At 34.7% G+C, this 22,049-nt stretch overlaps 3 protein-coding genes and 1 non-coding gene across 4 annotated transcripts; 2 read left to right on the top strand and 2 right to left on the bottom strand.

Annotated features, from left to right (window-relative positions):
• Positions 1–315: 315 nt before the first annotated feature.
• B0H65DRAFT_t90 lies at positions 316–402 on the bottom strand. Its single transcript has one exon. It is a non-coding gene; the product is annotated as a tRNA-Gly (tRNA).
• A 361-nt stretch (positions 403–763) lies between these two features.
• On the bottom strand, positions 764–2,287 carry B0H65DRAFT_109086 (uncharacterized protein). Its single transcript, XM_062820542.1, has 2 exons — positions 1,871–2,287; positions 764–1,814 (listed from the first exon to the last, which is right to left on the bottom strand). The coding sequence occupies exons 1-2, from the start codon at positions 1,940–1,942 to the stop codon at positions 852–854; spliced, it is 1,035 nt and encodes a 344-aa protein (XP_062684458.1). The 5' UTR covers positions 1,943–2,287; the 3' UTR covers positions 764–851.
• An 897-nt stretch (positions 2,288–3,184) lies between these two features.
• On the top strand, positions 3,185–4,105 carry B0H65DRAFT_109092 (uncharacterized protein). The gene is made up of 2 exons (XM_062820543.1): positions 3,185–3,917; positions 4,028–4,105. Exon 1 carries the CDS (start codon positions 3,427–3,429, stop codon positions 3,883–3,885), a length of 459 nt encoding a protein of 152 aa, XP_062684457.1. The 5' UTR covers positions 3,185–3,426; the 3' UTR covers positions 3,886–3,917; positions 4,028–4,105.
• B0H65DRAFT_109102 (uncharacterized protein) lies at positions 4,106–5,444 on the top strand. Its single transcript, XM_062820544.1, has 4 exons — positions 4,106–4,755; positions 4,813–5,033; positions 5,101–5,307; positions 5,407–5,444. The coding sequence occupies exons 1-3, from the start codon at positions 4,216–4,218 to the stop codon at positions 5,159–5,161; spliced, it is 822 nt and encodes a 273-aa protein (XP_062684456.1). The 5' UTR covers positions 4,106–4,215; the 3' UTR covers positions 5,162–5,307; positions 5,407–5,444.
• The last annotated feature ends 16,605 nt before the right edge of the window (positions 5,445–22,049 follow it).

Below are 22,049 nucleotides of genomic sequence, written 5' to 3'. Positions count from 1 at the left end.
CGTGGATGTTGTCTGGGAGAAAACGCGGGGTCGACACATTGTGTGATCCCCCGCGCAGGTAGACTGCCGCACCTGCCTTTAGAACAACGCAAACAAAAGCATTCCTGCTGTCAACTGTCGGGAACCGCACCCTGGGGAAGCTGCACATTGGGCCACGCAGATGAGAAAAAATATCATCAACAGCAGGCAAAGAAGATGGGCACATCATCATGGCGCGCAGCTACAAGCATCTCGACAAAAAAAAAGGAGCTTCTTCGAGTTGGTTAATCGATGAAGCAATATCCAGAATACGAGAGGAAAAAGCGAAAAAAGATGTGCGCCGACCGGGGTTCGAACCCGGGTCCCTCGCTGATTCCAAAGGAGTTTGGGAAGCGAGGATGCTAACCACTATACCATCGGCGCGGTTTGCTTGTTGAAATAGCTTCGCAAACCTGTGCATAAGTATGCCAAGACCATAACCCGCAGCACCAACAAGGGCCGACTCACGCCAATTGGCATGCTGGCATGCCACCACTTGCGAGACACTCTGTTCGTAATTCCGCATTTTGCATTACAAACCACTATATCTTCTCATAGTATTTCGCGATATCCAGAGCCCGTTGGCGAAAACAATTATCGCGATGATGCTCCTTCTTCGGGACATGCCTTAATGTTTTACAGGCACGACAGGCATTGATTTCAATTTTCATCGATCAAAATGGGCTATTCCGGAAGGTTCGGACATTTACGATTGTGCGCTGCGTACACGACTATGGGAAATCCAAAGGGAAATGCTCGTATCTAAAGAGGGTAATTGCTTAACTGACACCTTTACGGTTGATTAACAGGTGTGGCCAACTTGCGCGATCCAATCACTGCCTCATCTTGACCGCGATGTCGACCGCGCGCTTGGTCGCCTCATCCAAATCCTCCTTCGGCAGTCCCAACAACTGATTATCCACCTCCTCCTGGTCAAAAGTCGCTTTGCCAAACCAGCTGACCTCATCGGGCAGGAAAATCGAGGCATATAGAGCGAGCACAAACCTATGGCTGGGGTCAGTCGCCATGAGCTTCAATCCCCGCTCCCTCCTCGCCACAGAAGATTCCTTCGTGATAGTCCAATCCTCATCCGTGGTTCCCATGACACGGTGCACCGAGTCCAGCATATCCCTCTGCGAGACATTGAAGCTGCCGACAACCAGCGGTCTGTTCTTCCACCTCGCAACCGTGAGATCCTGATCGTTCTCGTCCTCAGGCAGCTCCTTCAGGCTGAACAGCTTCGCGACGGCCCTTCCCACCTGTCTCGTGGTAGTGGTCCAGATCTTCTTCTCGCCGTCATCAAAGAAGGTCACCTTCTTGTCAGGCAACGTAAAATCGTAGTTGCGCTCACTCTTATAAAGCGAGAACTCGTACCAAAACGAGCAACGGACGCAGATCCAGCTCGACACCCCCTGCGCTTCGACGTCCTTCAGGTTCTGGTACACAACTTCGCCGTGCATGGACTTAATGCGTTTCTCCTTCTCCTCATCGTCGAGCCAGAGCCAGCCCCACCCGTTAGGCATGACGTAGGGCACACCAGCCTTGGCGGCCGCGACGACGAGCCTGTGGTTGGTGTCGGGAGCGGCCTGTGGCGAAAGGCAGATGATGAGGACTTGCTGGCCCCCGAGAGCGTCGACTAGGGCGGCTTCGCCATCGCTGCTATCGTAGGACACGGCGATGGTCTTGAGGCCGGCGGGCAGGGAGTTGGTGCTGCCAGGCCGGGTGAGGGCGGTTACGGTATGTCTTCCCGTAGCGAGGAGCTCTTCAACGATGGTGGAGCCAACGGTGCCACCGGCCTATAGGTTGGTCAACAGGGAAGTAGAGATGACATGATGTGATTGTGATGACTTACACCGACGATGGTGATGCGCTCGATGCGGTTAGTGAACCCAGCAGACTGATCTTTGGCGTACTTTGCGGTCATGGTGACTGTTTATGCTGATGTGCACGAGGGAGCTTTTGATGATGGTAGTTTCTGATGTGTTCTGCTGTTACTGAATGACAGCTCTCGACCTCTACTGTTCGTCCCGTCCTCTCCTCCTTATACCCCAATGCCTCATCTTCATGGCGTCTTTGTTCTTACCATGCGGCCGTCTTAATTCCGTTCTGTCCGAATGGTGGTGATATCGGACTCAGAAGCTCACGCATGCGGATCGAGTCCGACGAGGGCCCATCATTTACCTCGAGCTACTCCGTCTTGCTGTTGGGGTTGAGGGCTTGAGGCTCCATCATCTTAACGACGGGTGATGACAAATGTTTCTAGAACCACCTTAACTTCCGGAGATATGGATCGATACATGCCTTAACTGTTGCATTCCAACAGAAACATCCATCCATTGCATCGGACGTTGAAGGTCGGAGTCTTGAGCGGGCTTGGCCAACGGGCGGGAAGCTTACGACCGGCGCAGGTGCTTCAGATTTCGTCCGATGGTGTTTGCGGCCATCAATGAACTAATGTAGGTCCCTCCATGTGTTCTTCCTGTGTACCTTACTTCCTTGCTCCGTATTGCGTCCTGCGAGCGTGCGTGCATTAGTAAAAAAGTAATATAATAAAGTATTAATAAAATATAGAGGAGGGTCTTAACTCCGGGCGCATCGCACCCTATCTCCGCCGCACCGCAACGAAGCCACCAAATTGACGCCGGATAAGTAACGTGACCAAATGAAGTCGTTAGTTGGGTTTTAGTTCAGGTGCAACCCAGTCGCCAGGTATTTCTTGTGAGAAATGGAAGGTGCAGCGAAAACCTTTCCTTGCGGTGTGTTGAGGAAGGAGCGTCTGTCTGTCGGTTTGATGGATGAGACTTCCGCTGCATGTTTCTGCGGCCGGCATCTCCAATCTCCAAACATGGCAGTGGAGTGCAAGTTGTGCAAAAACAGAACTGGCGCTGCAGTGGTTTCTTTTTCCAACTAATCACCACATTCATCCATTGCTGTTAATCGCCTTCCATTAAGGCTTGAACCTCCATCTTTGAATTCCCGTCTCTACTCAGATGGCAAATCAGCTTGCTACGAAGCTCAAGCCCAATACCTCAACTTTTGACCATTCAGAATACGACGATAGTATGCGCCCCCCCTTGACAGACCAATTGAGTTCACCACCCTATGCATCGATTCAAGTCACGGCGCAGCCAACTGAAATTATTCCCGCCATGCCCTACCAATGCACTGCCACACGCCAGTCGGGAGAGTAAGGCTCTGTCTGATACCAGTCCGCAATCATGGAGGTGTACGATGGCGATGAGCCCAGCAGAGGCCGTCGCAAACCAAAACCTCCTTGGTTTAATTTATCGTTGACCCCTCGTTCATACTTTCCTTTTCACCACATCGAGTTTTCTTGGTCAGGTCCTCCGCAGTTGCAAAATCAAGCCCAGACAAACCCTCCAAGAGCCCGTTCAACAATGAACCAAGATGGACCCAATCACCGGGATTGGCCTCGTTGCTGCGTTGCTTCAGCTAGCAGGACTTGGAATCAAGGGGGTACTTCAATGGATCAGACTCTTGAAAGATCTCAAGGAGACGCCCGCCAAGCTGACCGAACTCCTCAATGACACCGAAAACGCCATACTACGAGTCGTCGAACTTGAAGACATGCTACAGAGCCCGACGTCTGCTCTCGCCAAGTTGCTCACTCAGCAGCAACTGACGAGCCTCTGGAATACCATCGCCGATGTTCGCCGAGCTACGGATGCCCTCCGCTTGGATCTGGAGCCACTTTATGGCCACCTTCAGACCAGCACACTGAGTACGCCTAGGTCCGGTGTAAGGAAGCTCTGGAAAAGTGTGGTTGGGCTGGCGAAGGAGCGCATCATACAAGAACACCTGAGAAAAATTCAACGGTACAATAATGAGCTTACCAAGCAGCTTTAACTTGCCGGGCTAGGTCTTGAGGCAAGAGTAATGTGAGTTCAGAGCATCAATTTAAGCGAGGTCTATCCCCCTGCTTGTTGCCTTTTCCGTAACGGTTATCTTGAAGTGCTATTTCTGGTAACTGACCCACTTTGCGCTCTAGAGAAACATCCGAAGAAGTTCGTAACTCTGTTATATCAAACACCACTAAGCTTGATGACATGGACGCAAAAGTGGTGGAAGTTGGCCGCATAGCAGACACCACTCGGGTTGAAGTCACTACCAATAATGCTGTTCTCGGCGAACTGCGCGATGACATTACAGCCATGAAACACTCGGTCGCCCACTCGCATGGCCTTGCCGAAGCCAGACTGTCGCTGCACTTTGCTTGCCAAGAAATCAGCCAGATATTTCCGGTGGTCATATTCATCCGAGAGCATAGGATATCACGATGCGTCATGTCCTTTCAGACAGACTGGCCGACGCTCTTGGCAATACCAAGTATCAGTTCAACTACTGCCATTCTTCGATAAAACGGTCGAGCTTGCACTTGGCGGCACGCAACATGGGACTAGATCTGCCTTGGAGTTCCCCTTGAGGCTTGTGTGCACTGTCAAGAGATCGGAATCGCGTATTTTCAAGCTCTTTGACGAGTTCTCGCAAATCTCTCGGCCACGATGGACTAAGAAAAACGATATATTCGATAGAACTTCTCTTCTGTGGCAAGTGGACACACTAGGGCAGGGTGTACGTACCGCTTTCGGGTTTGACTGGGATGTTGTGAAACTTTCTGATGAGCTGAGACGCCTTAACAAGTCCCTTCTCAAGACTCATGGTGACGGTAAGGGATCTCTGTACGACAGAGATGAGTATGGACACAACCTGTTACACGTAAGCAAACAAGAGAAGCCCCTGAAAGCACTTGAACTAAAGTCTTCTTTGTCATAGGAGATTACGGTGTTAATCGCAATGCTCGGTTCGGCGGTGGTACATGTCGTTGACCAGATTACCACTTTGGTACTTTTGGCCGAGAGGTTTGGCATTGAGCCAGATGTGGGCGCACCGAGGCCCGATACTTTGTTTACCACCCGCCGTATTAAGTTTTTTGGAGTAAATATTTTTGTTCCCAATGAGCTTCGGTACACGGCCTTGAGTGGGAAATCGAAGTTGTAAGTCTCCCATTGTTAGATACGACTGCTCCGAGGTCACTGACACTAGATGGAGAACTGGCGGCAGAGACGACTCCCACCGACATTATCAGAGCGCATATACCGCTTCTGGCCCAGGAACTTACTGACGTGGAACTTCCACGAGTGCTTCACATATTCCGGCCAGCGGCCTTATGGAACTTTCAAAATCCACACACCCGTCCAGAGCAATACACAGCACCTCATCGGCACCATCTCCTAAAGCAACTAGTGAGAAACCCGTCCTTGTTGAGATGTAAGTTTTACCTTATTAGCTCACATGATATATTTGCTCTTACGAATTTACAATGTGTGCGCTTGTTTGACCAATTAGCTCTGACAACCTTTGCTTCAGATTTTTTTGAGGGACACCTGGCATCCATCATCTTAAACAGGAACCTTGAGGGACTGAAGGAAGCCCTGGGCAGCTATCACCTAAATCTCCGTCAAGAAGGTTATGGATACCTTTCGATCACCTTGGTGGAGCTTACCATTGTTGCGAAATGGCATGATGGCCTACGAGTTCTATCCACCCAATGGAGCGACGAAGTTTCTAGTGCTTTTGTCCTTGCTGGTATGGAGAGCGACACAGTTTCTCTAGAGTTGTTACTTACTGAATTCAACGGAGGAGTGCATCGGCCGTTGGTATGTCGGTTTCTCCTCAGATGGGACCGTATCGGGGATTTCTTGAGGAATTGGCTCTGGAGACAGCGACGGCAAGTAATCTACCGCTGCAGACCAGGCTATCATTCGACAGGTGTACAACAGGTGTTTTGCCCTACGGGCATCAACTCTGAGAATGACGATTGCACCGGTGTACGTATGGTTGAAGCTGAAGCCTTGTCCGTCATCTACTTCCACATCGCGGAGAGCATTCAGACTTTTCCGATGAACCAAATTCCGATCCATGAATTGGTACAAGGTCTGGACGAGCTTTTTCAGAAAGATTTTGCGGAAATTAACAATTTGAAGGCGATGGGAAAGACTCCATGGCCCCGGATAGCGAAATACGAGCGGATTGGAATCCATGACGACGATGGGTATATTCGGAACCCGCTGCATTGTGTCCTCGAAAATATTTCCCGGGTTGGTTATAACCTCGACACGTGGACCACTTTGTGCGTCTGGCTTCTCCAAAAGGGGTCAAACCCTGATTTCCGCCATAGTTTGCCAGGAAGCAACCTCCTGCTAGAACTGGCACGGGGCCTTCGACATTTCGTACTCAATGGCGGTGACAGAACCCTCAGATACTGGGAGGAACTTGTCAGGTATGCTGCCGGGCTCTTTGATGCCATGGCGAGAGATTACACTATCTGTTTCTGTTCGCCAAATGGGCGGCTACTCTTGATTCAGTCCATGATACGAGATCAAACATGTTTATGCATGCGACACGCCGAATACCATACCTTCCGCTGGATTCAGCTTTGTGAACTCGACAGCGAAGACGGAGAATGTTGCGTGGAGGAGTCCGTACGATTGGAGCTTTTCCGCCGCTTAGGGATGAAGCATACTTGTTGCTGCGAAGTTGAATACTCTCGGAGGCAGGCTCAAAAAGCCCATGACAGCAGAAGAAAGGGAGGAAATCCGCCAAGAGGACGACGAAGCAGCAACGCAGCTCGAATTGCTAATGGAAGCCTACCGTGGCTCCCTTCAACGATGGCTACAGGTTAAGAGCGCTGCTGATGCCACGGTGAAGTTTTCCTGTTCGTCGTGTAGACGGTGTAATTTTCTCCGATTCTTACCATCTATAACTTTAGGAGGGCAACTAGGTCACCTCGCTGCACACTGGCATTACTGGTGGGATAGAGCGAGTCAGATACTCGTGCCAGATGGGGATAACTTCCCCAATTTTGTTGCTCGAGACGAGGCTCAGCTTTCGACTCTAAGGGAACATGGCTTTGAGGGTGTTGAGTTCATGGAGGTGATACGGCAACACTTCGCGACGGAGCTCAGCTACTACCGAGAAACCCTGGCTATCGGGCACTCGGGACTAGCTGAGCAAGCAATACCTAAACCACGGAAGGCATTTATCCCAAAGGAACAACCAGAGATTCTGGTTGAGCTGCTACATGTTCTGTACCGCGAAGAAGAAGCAAAACTTCTTCACAGGTTTTTTAGGCGGCAATAAGATCACGGCAACGTTAGCTTCTGCAGTCTCGACTGGTTGGCCCAACTTCTCACGCGGCTTTTTGGCCAACCTGCCGTCCAAACACTTCAACGTGATTACGCAAAATGGCTTCATACGTACTCTCAAGAAGGCATATCTCCGAGCCGGGACGGAGCCGGTCGGATTTTGAGACCAATGATGGATACTGCGGCGCTCAGGCACGCCAAAGAAAAAGGGTTGCAATGATCAGCAGTGGTGGCTTGTATTAGTAAAGGAAAACTATCTATAGTTATACCTGTTAGGCTAAGGTTTTATACCCACTCTAGTTAGTACGCGGGACGCGCCTTCCTAATAGCCCCCAACTTCTATTATAAGTGGCACTGCACACTTATAATTAATATTATCTCTATAAACTAATAAAAATATCGCAAATATTACTAATACCGTATATTCTATTATCCTCCTAAATTTTAACAATTCCGTATTTATATATCTATAAATCTACCCTTTTAAATACGCTTAACTAGTCTCCGCCAACCTAAAATTTCCCAAACCTTTATTATATTACCTTATTCAAATACCCGCAAATATTCTACATAATTTGGCCTAATTTAATTATCTCGGTCCGCATATCCTCCCGGGCGTATAAAACGGTTATAATTATAATTACTACCATACTTATAATCGTAATCTTCTACTACCCAAATCTTAATTTAATTAGAATAGTCTATAATTTTATTATTATAATTCTATTCGATTACAATTAGGTTAAATTTATTTAATTAAAAAGGTATTCCTTACAAATTTTGTAATCTCACGTAATTAAAATTAATTAGCGCTAAATTTTTACTATTTTATTATATTTAATACTAATACATTATATTCTTTTTATTAAATCCTCTATTCGGACCTAAACGCAATTTATATTAATATATATTTTAACCTCTTCAATAATTATATTTAAAATTATATCTCCTAAATAAATCTTTTACCGTAATATTACCTTACTATTTATATAGAATTAATATAGTAATTTATTTCTAATTAATAACCTTATACTAATCTCCTTACTACCTATATTAATATTAATTGGTTAAATATTTTCGAATACTCTATTAGATCTCTGTACCCAAACTTACCTTTAATTATTAAACTTAACTACTGGTAACTATATTTAACCTTTACTTTATACTTCTAATTTTTTCTTCACTTTATTCTTCTTCTATATTATAAAAATAATATAAAATTAAATAGTTATCTACAACAATTTATTTATTTATAATAATTCAGCATTAATTACTATATTCATATTAATTCTATATAACTTTTAATTAGCCCTATTAAATAATAAATTTACCCCTTCGATTTATATTTGTACTTCTTCTTAAATTATTAACGGCTAGTCCAAATTAATTAAAATTAATATTAACTTCTATAATTCACGATGTATAGCTAACTCTAATTTCTTCTTATTATTTATAATTATTCCAATTAAATATTAATTAATAATTATAAGACCCCGATTAAGGATTTTTAAAATTATTTTACGTAAACCTAATTTATTAATTACTATATTTTTATTATTATGAAATTATATATACTCCCGGCCTAATCGTTTATATATTACTTAACCCAGATATACTATGTTTTCATTGACTGGATTATCGTAGCTTACTATTATTATGTTTAATTTATTCTAATTCGTCCGAATTTATTCAAATTCGTCTTTTTATATATATTCTGCTTCGTCCATATATATATATATTCTAATTCAACCTTATCTATTTAAATTCGTAGTAAGTTAATTATAATTAATACGCAAAAAATGAAATATCGTATTAAAGAAGAAAACGAAAAAAAAATATTATTATTATCCGTTTATAAATATTTTATTACTTTATATAATTATACCCATTTCTATTCTACTCCCTACGGAATCTTAATAATAGTATTAAATATAATAATAAATAAGAATTAGAATTTAAGAGAGAGAATAAATAGATAAATAAAGGGAAAAAAATAGGGTTAAAGCGGGAAATAAATTACTTATCGTTATTATTTACTAAAAGGGGTTATTATATTTTATTATAATCTTCTATTTAACATCGCTTATTGCTAAACAATTTCGCGTTTATTATTTAATCATTTAATCGTTTTACTTATTATTCTTCAACTACTTATAATATTTTCTCATTTAATTTCTATTCTTCTTTACCCTTAATTAATTCCAGCTATACTACTCTTATGTTTTCCTTTAATTATCTTACTATTACTCTTTAATTTAGGTCGGGCTAAACTTAATTTTAGTTTTCTACCTTTTATAATTTAAAATTATTTATGTATAACTTTTTTTAACTTCTTTCGTAATATTAGATTAATTATTTTTATCGATACTTTTAATATTATTTTTATTATTTTTTAAAGTCCCGTTTACTTTAAGGTAAACGCCGGCGCCCTTCTATCGGTACTTTTACTATACCCTCCTTTTATAAATCCCTTTACTTTTATATCCTTATATTCCGGTACCTTCTCCTATATTATTATATTGACTTTATATTTATATTCCAACTTCTCTAGCTCTCTTTTCTCTACCTTTACTACTTTTTCTCCTCGTTTCTCCTTTCTTATCTCTTCTAATTACTCTACTTGTCCTTTAAATAAATCTTCTAATCCTATATCCCTGTTCTATATATTTAATACTTTCTCTATTTATTTCTTTTTTTTATAATCCTTTTTACAGTATTAAGTCGGTTATATAAATTCTATCCTAATATTACTTCTACCGGTGAATATCTATACCCCTCCACTATTTTCCGATTTAAATATAAAATTACCTCTTCGACCGCTACCGGCCAATTTTCCAAATTTCAATATTGCCTATCCCTTACCTATTTCTTTAACCCTATTTTAAATAATTTAATATATAACTCTATTAAATCTATTAATAATAGATTATAAATAAGTCTATACAATATTTTTATACTTTTAATATTAAACTATTCATATATTACTCCCAATATAAAATATTTTATATTATTATTATGAATTTCTTATAGGTATCTTAATAATAGCTTAACCCATTTCTAACTTCGTAGTATCATCTTTATCGATAGCGTTTTCGTTGGATTGGCCGCTAGGAATTATAAAAAGTAGTATATTATTAAATATATATAGGTTTCTCCATTTCAACCTGGAGGGTTTATATTTCCTATATAATTAATACTGACTAATTCTTATAGACTGTAACGGGCTGGCGCCCAGAGATATGGTGCCCGGCTGCAGGCTAGGCTTGCAGGCTGGGCATGCTCTCTGGTTGGCCCAATCAGGCTACTTGTTTATTCTAGTATATAGCTGTGTCTCTGCAGACCTGTTCAGGCCTGTAGACCTTTTCCTCCTTATTAATAATCTTAAGCTCTATTCCACCCCTACTACTGTGTATAACCTAGTAGACCCGTAATATATTATTAACCCTTTTTTTAAACCTCTAGACCTTCTTACTCGTTTATATAAAGAGCCTTTGACTGTTTACATAACCTTTTTCTCTTATTTATAGAAATCGCTACTTTCTTTACTCTTTGTACAACCTTTTTTCTTATTTGTAGAGACCTTTACCGCTACTTCGACTATAGTTTCTATTCCTTAGGCTTAGAACGCTAACGAATACTAACAATAGTTCGCCGTTGCTATTTAAGCTCTTGTTAGCGAAATAGTTGAATTTAAGCTTTTTTAAACTACCGCTTCGACGTTTATAGCCCCGCTACCTTAATTAAAACTTAATTTTCCCTATTTCGATAAATTTATAGGGATTACTAAAGAAATCAATACGTAGATTTATAGTACCGAAGCTAAATTGTATACCGACGGTTATACTATTAGTAACGGTAATTTGGAGGCCTAATTTTATTACCTCTATTCTAACCTTTTACCCTTTATTAAGATCAAATTTCTCCCCTTTGCGAAGTAACTTTCTAACCGCTCCCTTAACCGCTTTTTATAGAAGGTCTACTTCGACTATAAGGACCCGAACGTAAATAAGCATATAGGTTAGAAACTCCTCAATACCTTCTAGGGCAATAGGGAATTTATAATTAAATATATCCTTCGGTTCGATAATATTCTCTATTAAATTAGGGCCTCTATGTAGTTAAATAATACGAAAATTATTATTTTCGAAGGTAATTTGAATAAAGAGTGGTAGGTACGCTTATAGGAGAAGAGGGATATCTTTAGAATTTTCCTAAATTATTTAGAGTATTTGCGCCGTTTTAATAAAAATAATTATTTTTTTGGGGGAGAAGTCGTAGACGCCGGGGATTTTATACAAATCAGCGATATAAGAACGATAAGGGCTATAAAACGCGGTAATTTAAGGCTTAATTTATATTCTAAGATTACCTTTAAATCATAATAACAATAGGAGAAGGAGAACTACTATATAGGCTAGAACTCTTAAATATATTAGGTAAAGGAATGCTTTAAGAATAAAGGTAAGGGTAAGGCTATATAGTTACAAATTATTAACGTTGAACCGATTAGGGATTCGGATAATAATAAAATTTACGAAGAGGACAATTATTAAAAAGTTAATCTCTTTTATAAATTTAGAAAAAGGGCGAATAGGTTTGGAAATACTATATTCAATAATTATATATAATATATTTTAACAATAATTTTTATTTATAGTGATATTAGGCTGTAATAAGTTATAATTATATATAGTAGTTTAATAATTATTATAAGGGGAAATAATTTATAGCTATCCTATAAGTATCAATTATTAATAATTACATTAAGATTATATTAAGGCCTCGTTATTATACTTATAAGGAAGAAGGAGGGTTGTAAAAATACTTTATTTGGATAGGGGGTTCTTCGTTATCACGCTTTATTATATAGATAGCGGTAAGATAAATAGAGCGAGGGTTTATACGGATAGATAGGCTAAATTATATATAATAATTTCAGAATATATATAGGAGAGGATTGACGGGCCTTCCTTTTAACGTCTACATACGCATATAATATAGGTATTAAAATTAATTTATAGTTCCCGGAGGCTTCCTTTCTAAAATAGGCTATAAATAGTATTATTTCTTATAGTTTTAATCGAATTATTTGTACGAGTATTTAGTTTGGGAATATTTATATTAGGAGACTTATAGTATAGTTGTAAAGCCGCTTATTTATCACAGGGCTGGCCTGTGATATCCTTATACTATATTAATTGCTTTATATACTATGCCCAGAGCATAGTAGTTACGTACAGCTGTACGTATACGCGTATACGGACTGGCATACCAAGGCTCTCGCCTATATAGCCAATCCTCTACGCATACCTTCCTTTCCTCTCCTCCGCACAATAACGCATATCTTACCCTACCTCTAATAATACTTCGCCCCGTAATAATTTGTTATACTTTACTATTACACTACACGCGCTTCAGGAAGAAATTAATTAATTGAACTTTTAAATAATCGTAGATTTCGTATCGCGACCCTCTTAAAATTTAGGCCCTTATTAACGGAATAAATATAAAATTGGACTCTAATATCCTTAAGTTCGAGCTAGGAATTAATTAACTAACTAAGTACCTAATCCTTTTTCCCCTCCTATCTCTAAGACGGTAATTTCAAGAAATTACCGCTATTATAATTAATCTAGCGATTAATATCGGGCGTTCCAATTACTATGAATAATTTTATCGTAGTTACTGTAGTCGGAACTCTCTAAGTCTTTAACCCCGCAAATTAAGTAATTTACAATAATTTTATAGAGGTATTTACAAATTTTAATAATAATCCTTTTACCAGCCTTCCTTCGATTATAATTATAGAGTACGCCTTCGCCTTCGTATTTATCCCCATCTTCCGAGATATAGTTATTGCCCTAAATTATTTGGTTTACAACGATATTATTGAGGCTTACAACCGTATTTAGAAAGCGGAAGAAGATTTAGAAGAATCTTAGAAACAAATTACTAAATTTAATAGTAATTTAGCTACTACAACCCTCTAGTATAAGTTTAAAATTGACGAACTATATAAGGAAATCACCGCGTTAAAATAATCGTTCGCCAACTTTAAAATTAATATTAACTTTACTTTTTAAAAATAATGCGAAAAGTATATTAGAATTATTAATAATTTCCGCAATCGATTAAAATAAGCTAATACTATTAATTTTATTTATAATCCGGCCTAAATCCCTATTCTTAATAACCCCGGCCCCCTGAACAACTCTAATATATTAATTATAACTACCGGTAGCAGCCGGTCAGTATTATCCCGCTTATACGTCTTACTATTTAATATTAAGGGTAATACACTTTTAAAGTATATAAAATATTATTACGCCTAACGTATAAAAATTAAATTAAATTAGATTAATGAAGCCGTGTATTTTACGCCCGAAATTAAATATTTCTTATATATCGCTAAATCTTTAGATGGTACGCCCTTTTCTATTATTAAATTGGATTTAAATATAATTTTTAAATATTCTAACGATAGTATTAAATAGAAATAGAAGATTACGATAGACTTTTTTGCTAAGTTCGATATTAAATACGATAACGTCGACCTTATTATTTACGTTCGCCGTAAACTAAAAGAATTAAAAATAATTAAAGATATATATTAATAAACTTTCGAAGATTAATTTACTTTATTCGTTGATTATTGTAAATTAAATAATACTATAAAAATTTATTATTTCTATAGTAAAATTATTATGGAAGTCCGGGCCGCTCTCGCTTTTTAATACCTTTAGCCTACCGATAACAATTTTACGAGGTGGTTTAAGACCGCCTAGAATTTCGCTTAAAATTTCGAAGATAATATTTACTATAATAATTTTACTAATTCCTTCTATAAATTAAAAATTATTTCTATTTCTACTACGGATAAGCCTATTAGTTAAGGCAATACTACTATAAATATTAATATTAATAAAATGTCCGCTTTTAAATCCTTTATTATTAAGACCGTTATTTGTATTAAAACCCGAGCCTAATCCTTTAGGGTAATTAACGCTAGGACTACTATTTATATTAATATTATTAATATTATTTACACTCGATCCTCTAAGGCCTCTATTATTAGGATTATTATTTATACTGGTACTATTAGTATTACCCGTACCCGATTTTCTAGGGCCGCTATTACTTCCCTAAGTATTAGTATTATAAATTTAGTTAGCTCTTTTAGGGATTTTCTCTACGCCTTCGTCTTTAATTTTAATTATAGTTTTAAATTTGGTTATATTAGTATTAATTTTGGCCTTACCTTTAATAATAATTTTATCTTCTTTAATAAAACGGAGGTTAATTTAGAATTCCTTAATCTACTTTTAGGCCTTAGTAAATTCTTCGCTAGCAATCCTTATTACAATTTTAATAGATATAGTTTTATTTAATATTTTAATTAATTAGGTACAGCTATCCTCCGAAATTATATTGGCCGTTTTTAATATATTTAGGAAGTTTTAATATTCGCCTTCCTTTTAATAATTATAGTCCCTATATTATAATTGAATTAAGTTTTATTTTATTCGAGAGTAGCTACTTTAAATTGTAATGAAATATTATCGTTAATAATTAGATTTTTCAGGCCTATAGAGCGTTAAATTATTTAATAAGTTACTTTTTTGTAGCTTCGAAGGTATTAATACGTTTAGTTGCCTTTATAGCGTCGATTTCGATCTTTTCGATATAAGTTTTAACCTCCTATTCGAATTGGAGCGCCCTATTTTGTTGGGCTATAACTTTTTTATTTAATTCGTTAATTTTCTTATTAAAATAATAAAATAATAAAATAATTTTTTTATAATTGTATATTTGTATTATAAGATTGGGTAAGACCCTTAAATTTAAATTAGGGTTATTATTGTAGATAGTTAATAGAATATTAAAGTTATTTAGTAATAATAGGAAGATTGTAGCGAAATCGATTTAATTATTGCTGGGGATTTAGGTATTAAATATTTTGTTTAGGTGATTAGAATAATTAAAATGAGAAAGAGATATTTATTATATTGTTCCTCTACGATATTTGCGCTTACGATATTTTGGGTATTTGTTTAGTATTGATTATTGTTGTAATGAGTCTTTGATTCGGGGTTAGCGATTGTACAATTCGCCGAAAAATGATATTGCGAAGATTAGGTTATTGCGATAGCTCCTACTAAATTTAGTTAAATTGAAATTATTCATTACATTTTAATACGAAAGTTAAGTATAATAAAATATTACGGAGCGCGAGTAAGTACTAAGGTAAGATTTTAATTATTGTACAAAGAAGAGAAAGAGAGTCTTGTGTGTATACGAGAATTATGTAGGGTATGGGGTGTAGGTCTATAGATATGGACTTACCTAGAATAGCTATGCCGTTATATAATAGTTAGAAGGTTAAATGTGCTGTAGCTAAATAGTTGCACTCAGCTGGCTGTACCAATGTAGTATATGTGTATGTGCACCTATATATAGGAACAAGGTAGTAATGCTTGTGATACTTTAATATATTTATTATAATATATAATTATTTACCTAGTATAATTATTTTAATTATTCCATACTATATTTAGTTATAAATATACGTAAATATTTTAACTTATTTAAGTCCCTATATTTATACCGTTAAAATCTATTAATTCTAAATTAACTACCAGCCTTTCTCTGTCGTCTTTAGGATTTAAGTTATATACGCCTTCTTTAATTTCTATATATAGTCCGCCTAGTTAAATATATACACTTTTAAATAAAGTATTAAATATAAAAATATCCCTAAATTTTTCGTATCCTTAGGGTGGTTTTTAGGTTTAGCCTATTCTATGAATTTATTTCAATATTTACTTAATAGCTTTAATATACCTCCCAAAATTTCGAATCTAACCGATATTGTTAAAGTTCTAAATAGTATAATCTTCTTTAAAGATAAATAAACTAGTATAAACGCTACCTTTAGAAAATAATAATAGTATAAGAAATTATATATATTTTCTAATATCTTAATCAATATATTATAGTTATTTATATAACAATCGAATAATATATTCTATTTTAAGTAATATCGGAATAATCCCGGTAATTTTAACCTTTAATACCCGCTATAAATTAGTTACAGCCTAAAACCTTTATCCGTTAATTCGCTATATATATATAGAAATTCGTATATACTTTAAAATATCTTTCTATTAATATATTACGTATTTACGGCAATAAATCCGATTCGATCTTTATATTTCCGTTTTATCGATATAACTTAATACTTATAGGTTGCGTCTATTTAAAAGAATACCTTATATTCCCCGGTCGTAGTATACTAAAATAACCTATTTTGGTAGTATATTAACTATTGTAATTTAATTATTTATTGGTTAATTAGGTAGTAATTTATTATAATTCTTAGATTTCCGTTATTTTCTAAGTATTTTATGTAAATTCCTTATAGCATACTATTTGGGTAAATTCGACCTACTTTTTCTATTTCCGGGTAAATACGATACGCGAAGTCTCGCTCTCTTAAGGTATATTTTAATTACTTTAATTAATATAGGATTATATACTTACTTAAATTAATTAAATATTCTATTAAATCGGTTAATTTAATATTATTTAATTATACTATAAATATATCCCTATAGATATATACTAACCGTAATACTTTCGCACACTAGGTTTTATCGGGTAGAGCTTCATTTAATTTAATACCCACTTCTACTATTTATTTCGTAATTATTCTATTAAACGCCGTCGATAGTAATCTAATTTTCAATTGCCAGCTTACCGCCCTCTATTATTTTATTTAAAATATTATTAATCTAAATATTTTTTATATAATTTTGAACTCGACCGGATTGATTAATTTATTTTTTAATTATTTATTTCAGCTCTTATTATTAATTAATACTTCCAACGTTAACCGACCGTTATCTAATCTATTTAATATTAATACAATTCCCCCAAATTATTATAAATATTTAATTAAATAGGACTCCTTATATTATATATAATTCTAGTACCCGGATAGTCTAATTAAGTTACTAGGGTATAAATTAATTTAATTTCTTCTCTAATAACCGCAATAATTAAAGGTAATACTTATATTAATAATATTTCGTTCTATTCGTTTAAAAGTAATGTAATATAGCGGTATTCTTTATTCTATTATTTTGCTACCGTTACTAATTGGTTTATAATTTATAAATTAATTTTAAATGAGGTTCTCCCTATTAGTATGATAGTAATTAGGTTTGCTATTAGCTATTTTATTAATTTCTACGCCGGGCCGGATTTAATTAGGAATAATATTAAAGTTATATAAGCTGTGTTTTCTAAGCTAATTTCCCGAATTTACCCTAAATTTATATTGGGTCGACGTTTCCTAATTCTTTAATAAGTTTAAATATATTTTCTAATTCTTTAACGTGTTTAAATATTAATAATTTTATAATAACTAATATTTTATCTTCGATTAGGGTTGCAGCTAGATCCGTATTTTCTTCTACATCGAATTCTTCGTCTTTTAATTCCCTATCCGACGATTATAAATTATTTTTAATTAGGTAAGAGGATATTATTTCCTATTTATTATTATGTTTATTTATTATTAGTACAGTAATTTCGTAACTTTTTTTTTCTTTTTAAAGTAATTTAATAATAGAAATAATCGTTTTACGCCCGGACTTAATATAATTATATTTTATTTAAAAGTAGGTTATATATATTATTTATATTTAATATATATATATTTGGAAAAATACTATTACTTTATATACCGTCAATTTAAAATTAATATATTCGGTAATTAATACTTTTAAATCGTTAGCTAAGCTTATAAAGAACCTTTCTACTAGTTTCGTTTTTAAATTTATCGCTTTTATTATACCCGGGTTAATTAAGTCCAATAGCGAACTATAATCGATTATATATCGTATAAATTATATTTCCTTAATCTAACCTTTAATATAATTAAGCCTTATTTAAAGTATTTTATTTAATAATATATTATTATTTATACTTATATTATTGGCTTCGCTAATCAATAATAATTTAGTTTTTAAATAGTTCGAAGTAGCCGCCCGTCTCCAGCTTCGTTTAACCTCTTCGTTTAATCCTAAATATCGTATAACTCTTGCCCGGATTTAAAGGGTATAGTCCGCTAATTAGGATAATAATATTTTTACCCTTATTTTATAAGCTTATTTTTCGATGTTAAATTATTTATATTCTATTATTAGTTTAATAGGAATAATATCCTACTTTGTTTTAGTACTACGGTTCGGCCTTTAAAGTTTACCTATATTTACTTCTATTTTTCCCGCTTTGTATTTAAAGCTTTTAACGTAAATACTTTCGTTATGAACGTTCGTAGTATTACTTCAATTTCTTCTAATTTAATTAAATTAAATTTAATTTGATTACTTTTAGTTAGGCCCGGGGTAATTACGCGTAAATATATAAATATATTTATTATATATTTATTATTATTTTCAATATAGGCCTATTTTATACGTTTAATTAATTTCATTATAATAATTATTAACGTAATTTATTATTTAAAGATAGATTAATTAATTATATTTTAATTTATAAGTAGGGGTATTTTTTTTTTTTAAATTATAATTGATAGGCGGACATATTTATTTAATTCTTCTAATTATTATTATTATTTTAACTGAATGTAACGGTTATAATATTATAACTAACGGATCGTTCTATACTTTAGTAATTTTTAAATACTATCTTTAATTCTATATTACTAACGTAATTTTTTATTTATTATTAAGTTTATACGCTAATACCGGACAAATTTCCTTTCCTTCTTTTAAATAATCGGCTATAGTCCGCTTTTTTTTCCAATAGACGAGAAGGTTCGGGGTATATAATTATATAATAACCCTCTTCTAAATAATTATAATAATATATTTTACGCCTACTACTATTCGGCTTATTATATAAACAATTCGCCTATTATTATAATTAACTATTATATTATTATTATAATTATTATTATAATGAGTAATTATATTACTATTATATTCATTATCTTTACTACTATAGTAATTAATATTATTATTACTATAATATATATAGGGGGGGATAGCTCAGTTGGGAAGATCTGGGCTTGGATTTGCCTTGTGGTTTCCGTAAGGTCATAGGTTCGAATCCCGCTCCCCTCTCTTCCATCCGATTTTTCGGATGGAATTCTTCTCCCACCCTAAGCACGTAGTTAAACTTGCAGGGCTCACCCTAATCCAAAACCCTAGGTACCCCGCTGAAAAATAGATTCGGGTCGATTCTCTACCCCTCGCTAAAAGCAATCACCCCGTCTGGTAATACGATAACTATCCGCCCAATCCTTAAATAAATAAGGTAATATTTACCTTCGCTTCGAACCTAGGGCCTTCGGGCTGAAAGAAGACCTTAAGAACGCCGATCGAAATCCGTAAGTCCATTCTTCCCTCCCTCTAAAATACTGCCCTAAAGATAGACGATCTAGGGTGGTAAAGAAAGGGTAGAGGTAGAGGGGCTAGCTAAAGGAGGATAACGAAGGGAAAGTTTGGAATAAACGAAGGAAACATTAGATAAATAAGGACGCGGGAGGTTTTTATCTGGTACTTGTATACGGTTTTTCCGCCCGGCTTTGAACGATGAAGGACTGCATGCTTAAAATAGGCGACTAGTTAGAATAGTTAAAGTGTGAATAAGATTATTATTATAATATGTATAGATTATTTAATTAGCGTACTTATTAGGGTATTATTATTTAATACGTGGGAATCGACGTATATTAGCATTATAGGGTTTAATTCGTCCCCTTATATTTAATAAAATATTATTAAAATTATAATTAGATTTAGTTTAAACCTATGATTATAATATAAGGATATATCGAAAGCGGTCTATATATTGATAAATATATAAGTAGGATCGGCGTATAATAATAATAACTTCATTTTATATTTTTAATATATATCAGAGAGTATTAAAGATAATATTCTGACTATAGTATATAAAGCGCTATTATAATTTAAAAAGCCCGAATTATTTCTTTTAGAATTTTAGCGGTTTTATTACCCTCTGCCGCGACCGGTTTATATTTATTAAAAAATAAATTAGTTTTATCCCTAAGGATAATAGTATAATTAATAATAGTTTTATAAATATTATATAATATCGTTTTTACCCTAAATAATCCATTTAAATTTAAATAACCCTTACCAAATAATCGGTCCTAAGTATATTATTATAATAATTTATCTTCTTTATAATCGCCGCTATACAACTATATGAATAATCAGTCCTATAAATCCAATTTTTGGGTATTTAAATATTTATACAATAATTCCTCCGCCCTCCTAATATAGTTGTACAATTTCTCCTTAAGCTGCCGAATGAACGTCAATATTTATATTTTAATAGTCCTATTTAAATCGATAGTTCGGAAACGAAATCTACCCAAAAATAGTAATTCATAAATTTTCTATTCGTAATTAATAATTATTAAAATTATATACTATTTTTAACAGCCCCTCGTAAATTATATTAAAATATGGCGTATATTTCCCTAACGTATTATTTACCAGTTAAACCAATTAACCGTCCTACAAATAGTTTAATATTTTTAGAGTATTTAACCGAGTCTTTACTAAATAACTTTATAAAGGTATCTGAAAATTTAAATATATTATATAACGGAATAGATAGACGTATATTGAGCAAATTTTATACGAATAAAAAATTGTTCCCAACCGATATAACCGAAGCTATATTGTATATATCCGATACTATTATAATAAAGATTATATTAAGTATAATTATTATTAGTATAATAAAAATTATATTATATATAGTTAGTACTAATATAATAGAAATTATATTGGATATAGTTAGTACCAAGTTAGATTTCGACCGCTTTACCTAATTATAAAATAGTATAAACGGCAATTTAGACCTACGAAATTATAAGAACGTTAATTACTATAAATTTAATTCGTCTTCCCCATTATTATATATAACCATTATTTTACTTAAATTATTGTTTTTATAAGACCTAAAAACTTTCTACCTTTATACGAAGAGTTATAAAGGAGGGGTAAAGTAATAAATAAAAGTAATAAGAAAATAGGGTAAGAACTAATTAAGTATTTTCAATTCCGTTTTTAATACTAATTAAATTTTATTCGAAATTTAATAGTAACAATTAAGCTAATTTTAAGCCGGGTTCGGAGTAAGCAGCTAAATTAAACAATATTCGACCTAGGTTAAATATATATTAGAACAGATTGTATTTTATTAGAGCTCGAATATCTAAGCACCTTAAATAATAAAAATAAAGATAAAAAGATATAGTTGTGAATAAATAAGTGAAGAATTCGATAATAAAAAGTATATAATATAGAATTAATATTATTTAGTAGCCAAAGTTAATCAAGAATATATTAATAATAGGGGAAAGGAAATAGACTCAAAGGGGTGCGGGTATTAAGTATTTATATATATTTTTACTATAATATATTTTACTCCTTCTTTTAATTTCGCCGTTAGGCGTCCCCCCAATCTTTCTACTTAATTTAGCTCCTTTTATACTGTTTTCTAACCTCTCCTATACTATCCTTCCTAAATTTCCCTACTTTTCCTACCTCTATTAATAATTTCGCTTATTTCTATTACTAATTTCGCCCACTTCTATTATTAGCTTCCTACTTCTATTAATAACTTTATTTACTATTATTACCGGCTTCCTACTTTTATTAATAACTTCGCTTACTTTTACTCCTCTTTATTACCCCTACTTCCAATCTTCTTATTACTTCCTTCTTTAAATTCTTTTTCTCTTTCTCTCTCTATTCCCCGGAAAATATTAAATATATTACTTCTCCCGTTAAACCC

Source organism: Neurospora tetraspora (assembly GCF_033439725.1).
Source record: "Neurospora tetraspora strain CBS 560.94 chromosome Unknown B0H65scaffold_2, whole genome shotgun sequence".
NCBI lineage: Eukaryota > Fungi > Ascomycota > Sordariomycetes > Sordariales > Sordariaceae > Neurospora > Neurospora tetraspora.
This window is presented reverse-complemented; position numbering and strand designations above follow the sequence as displayed.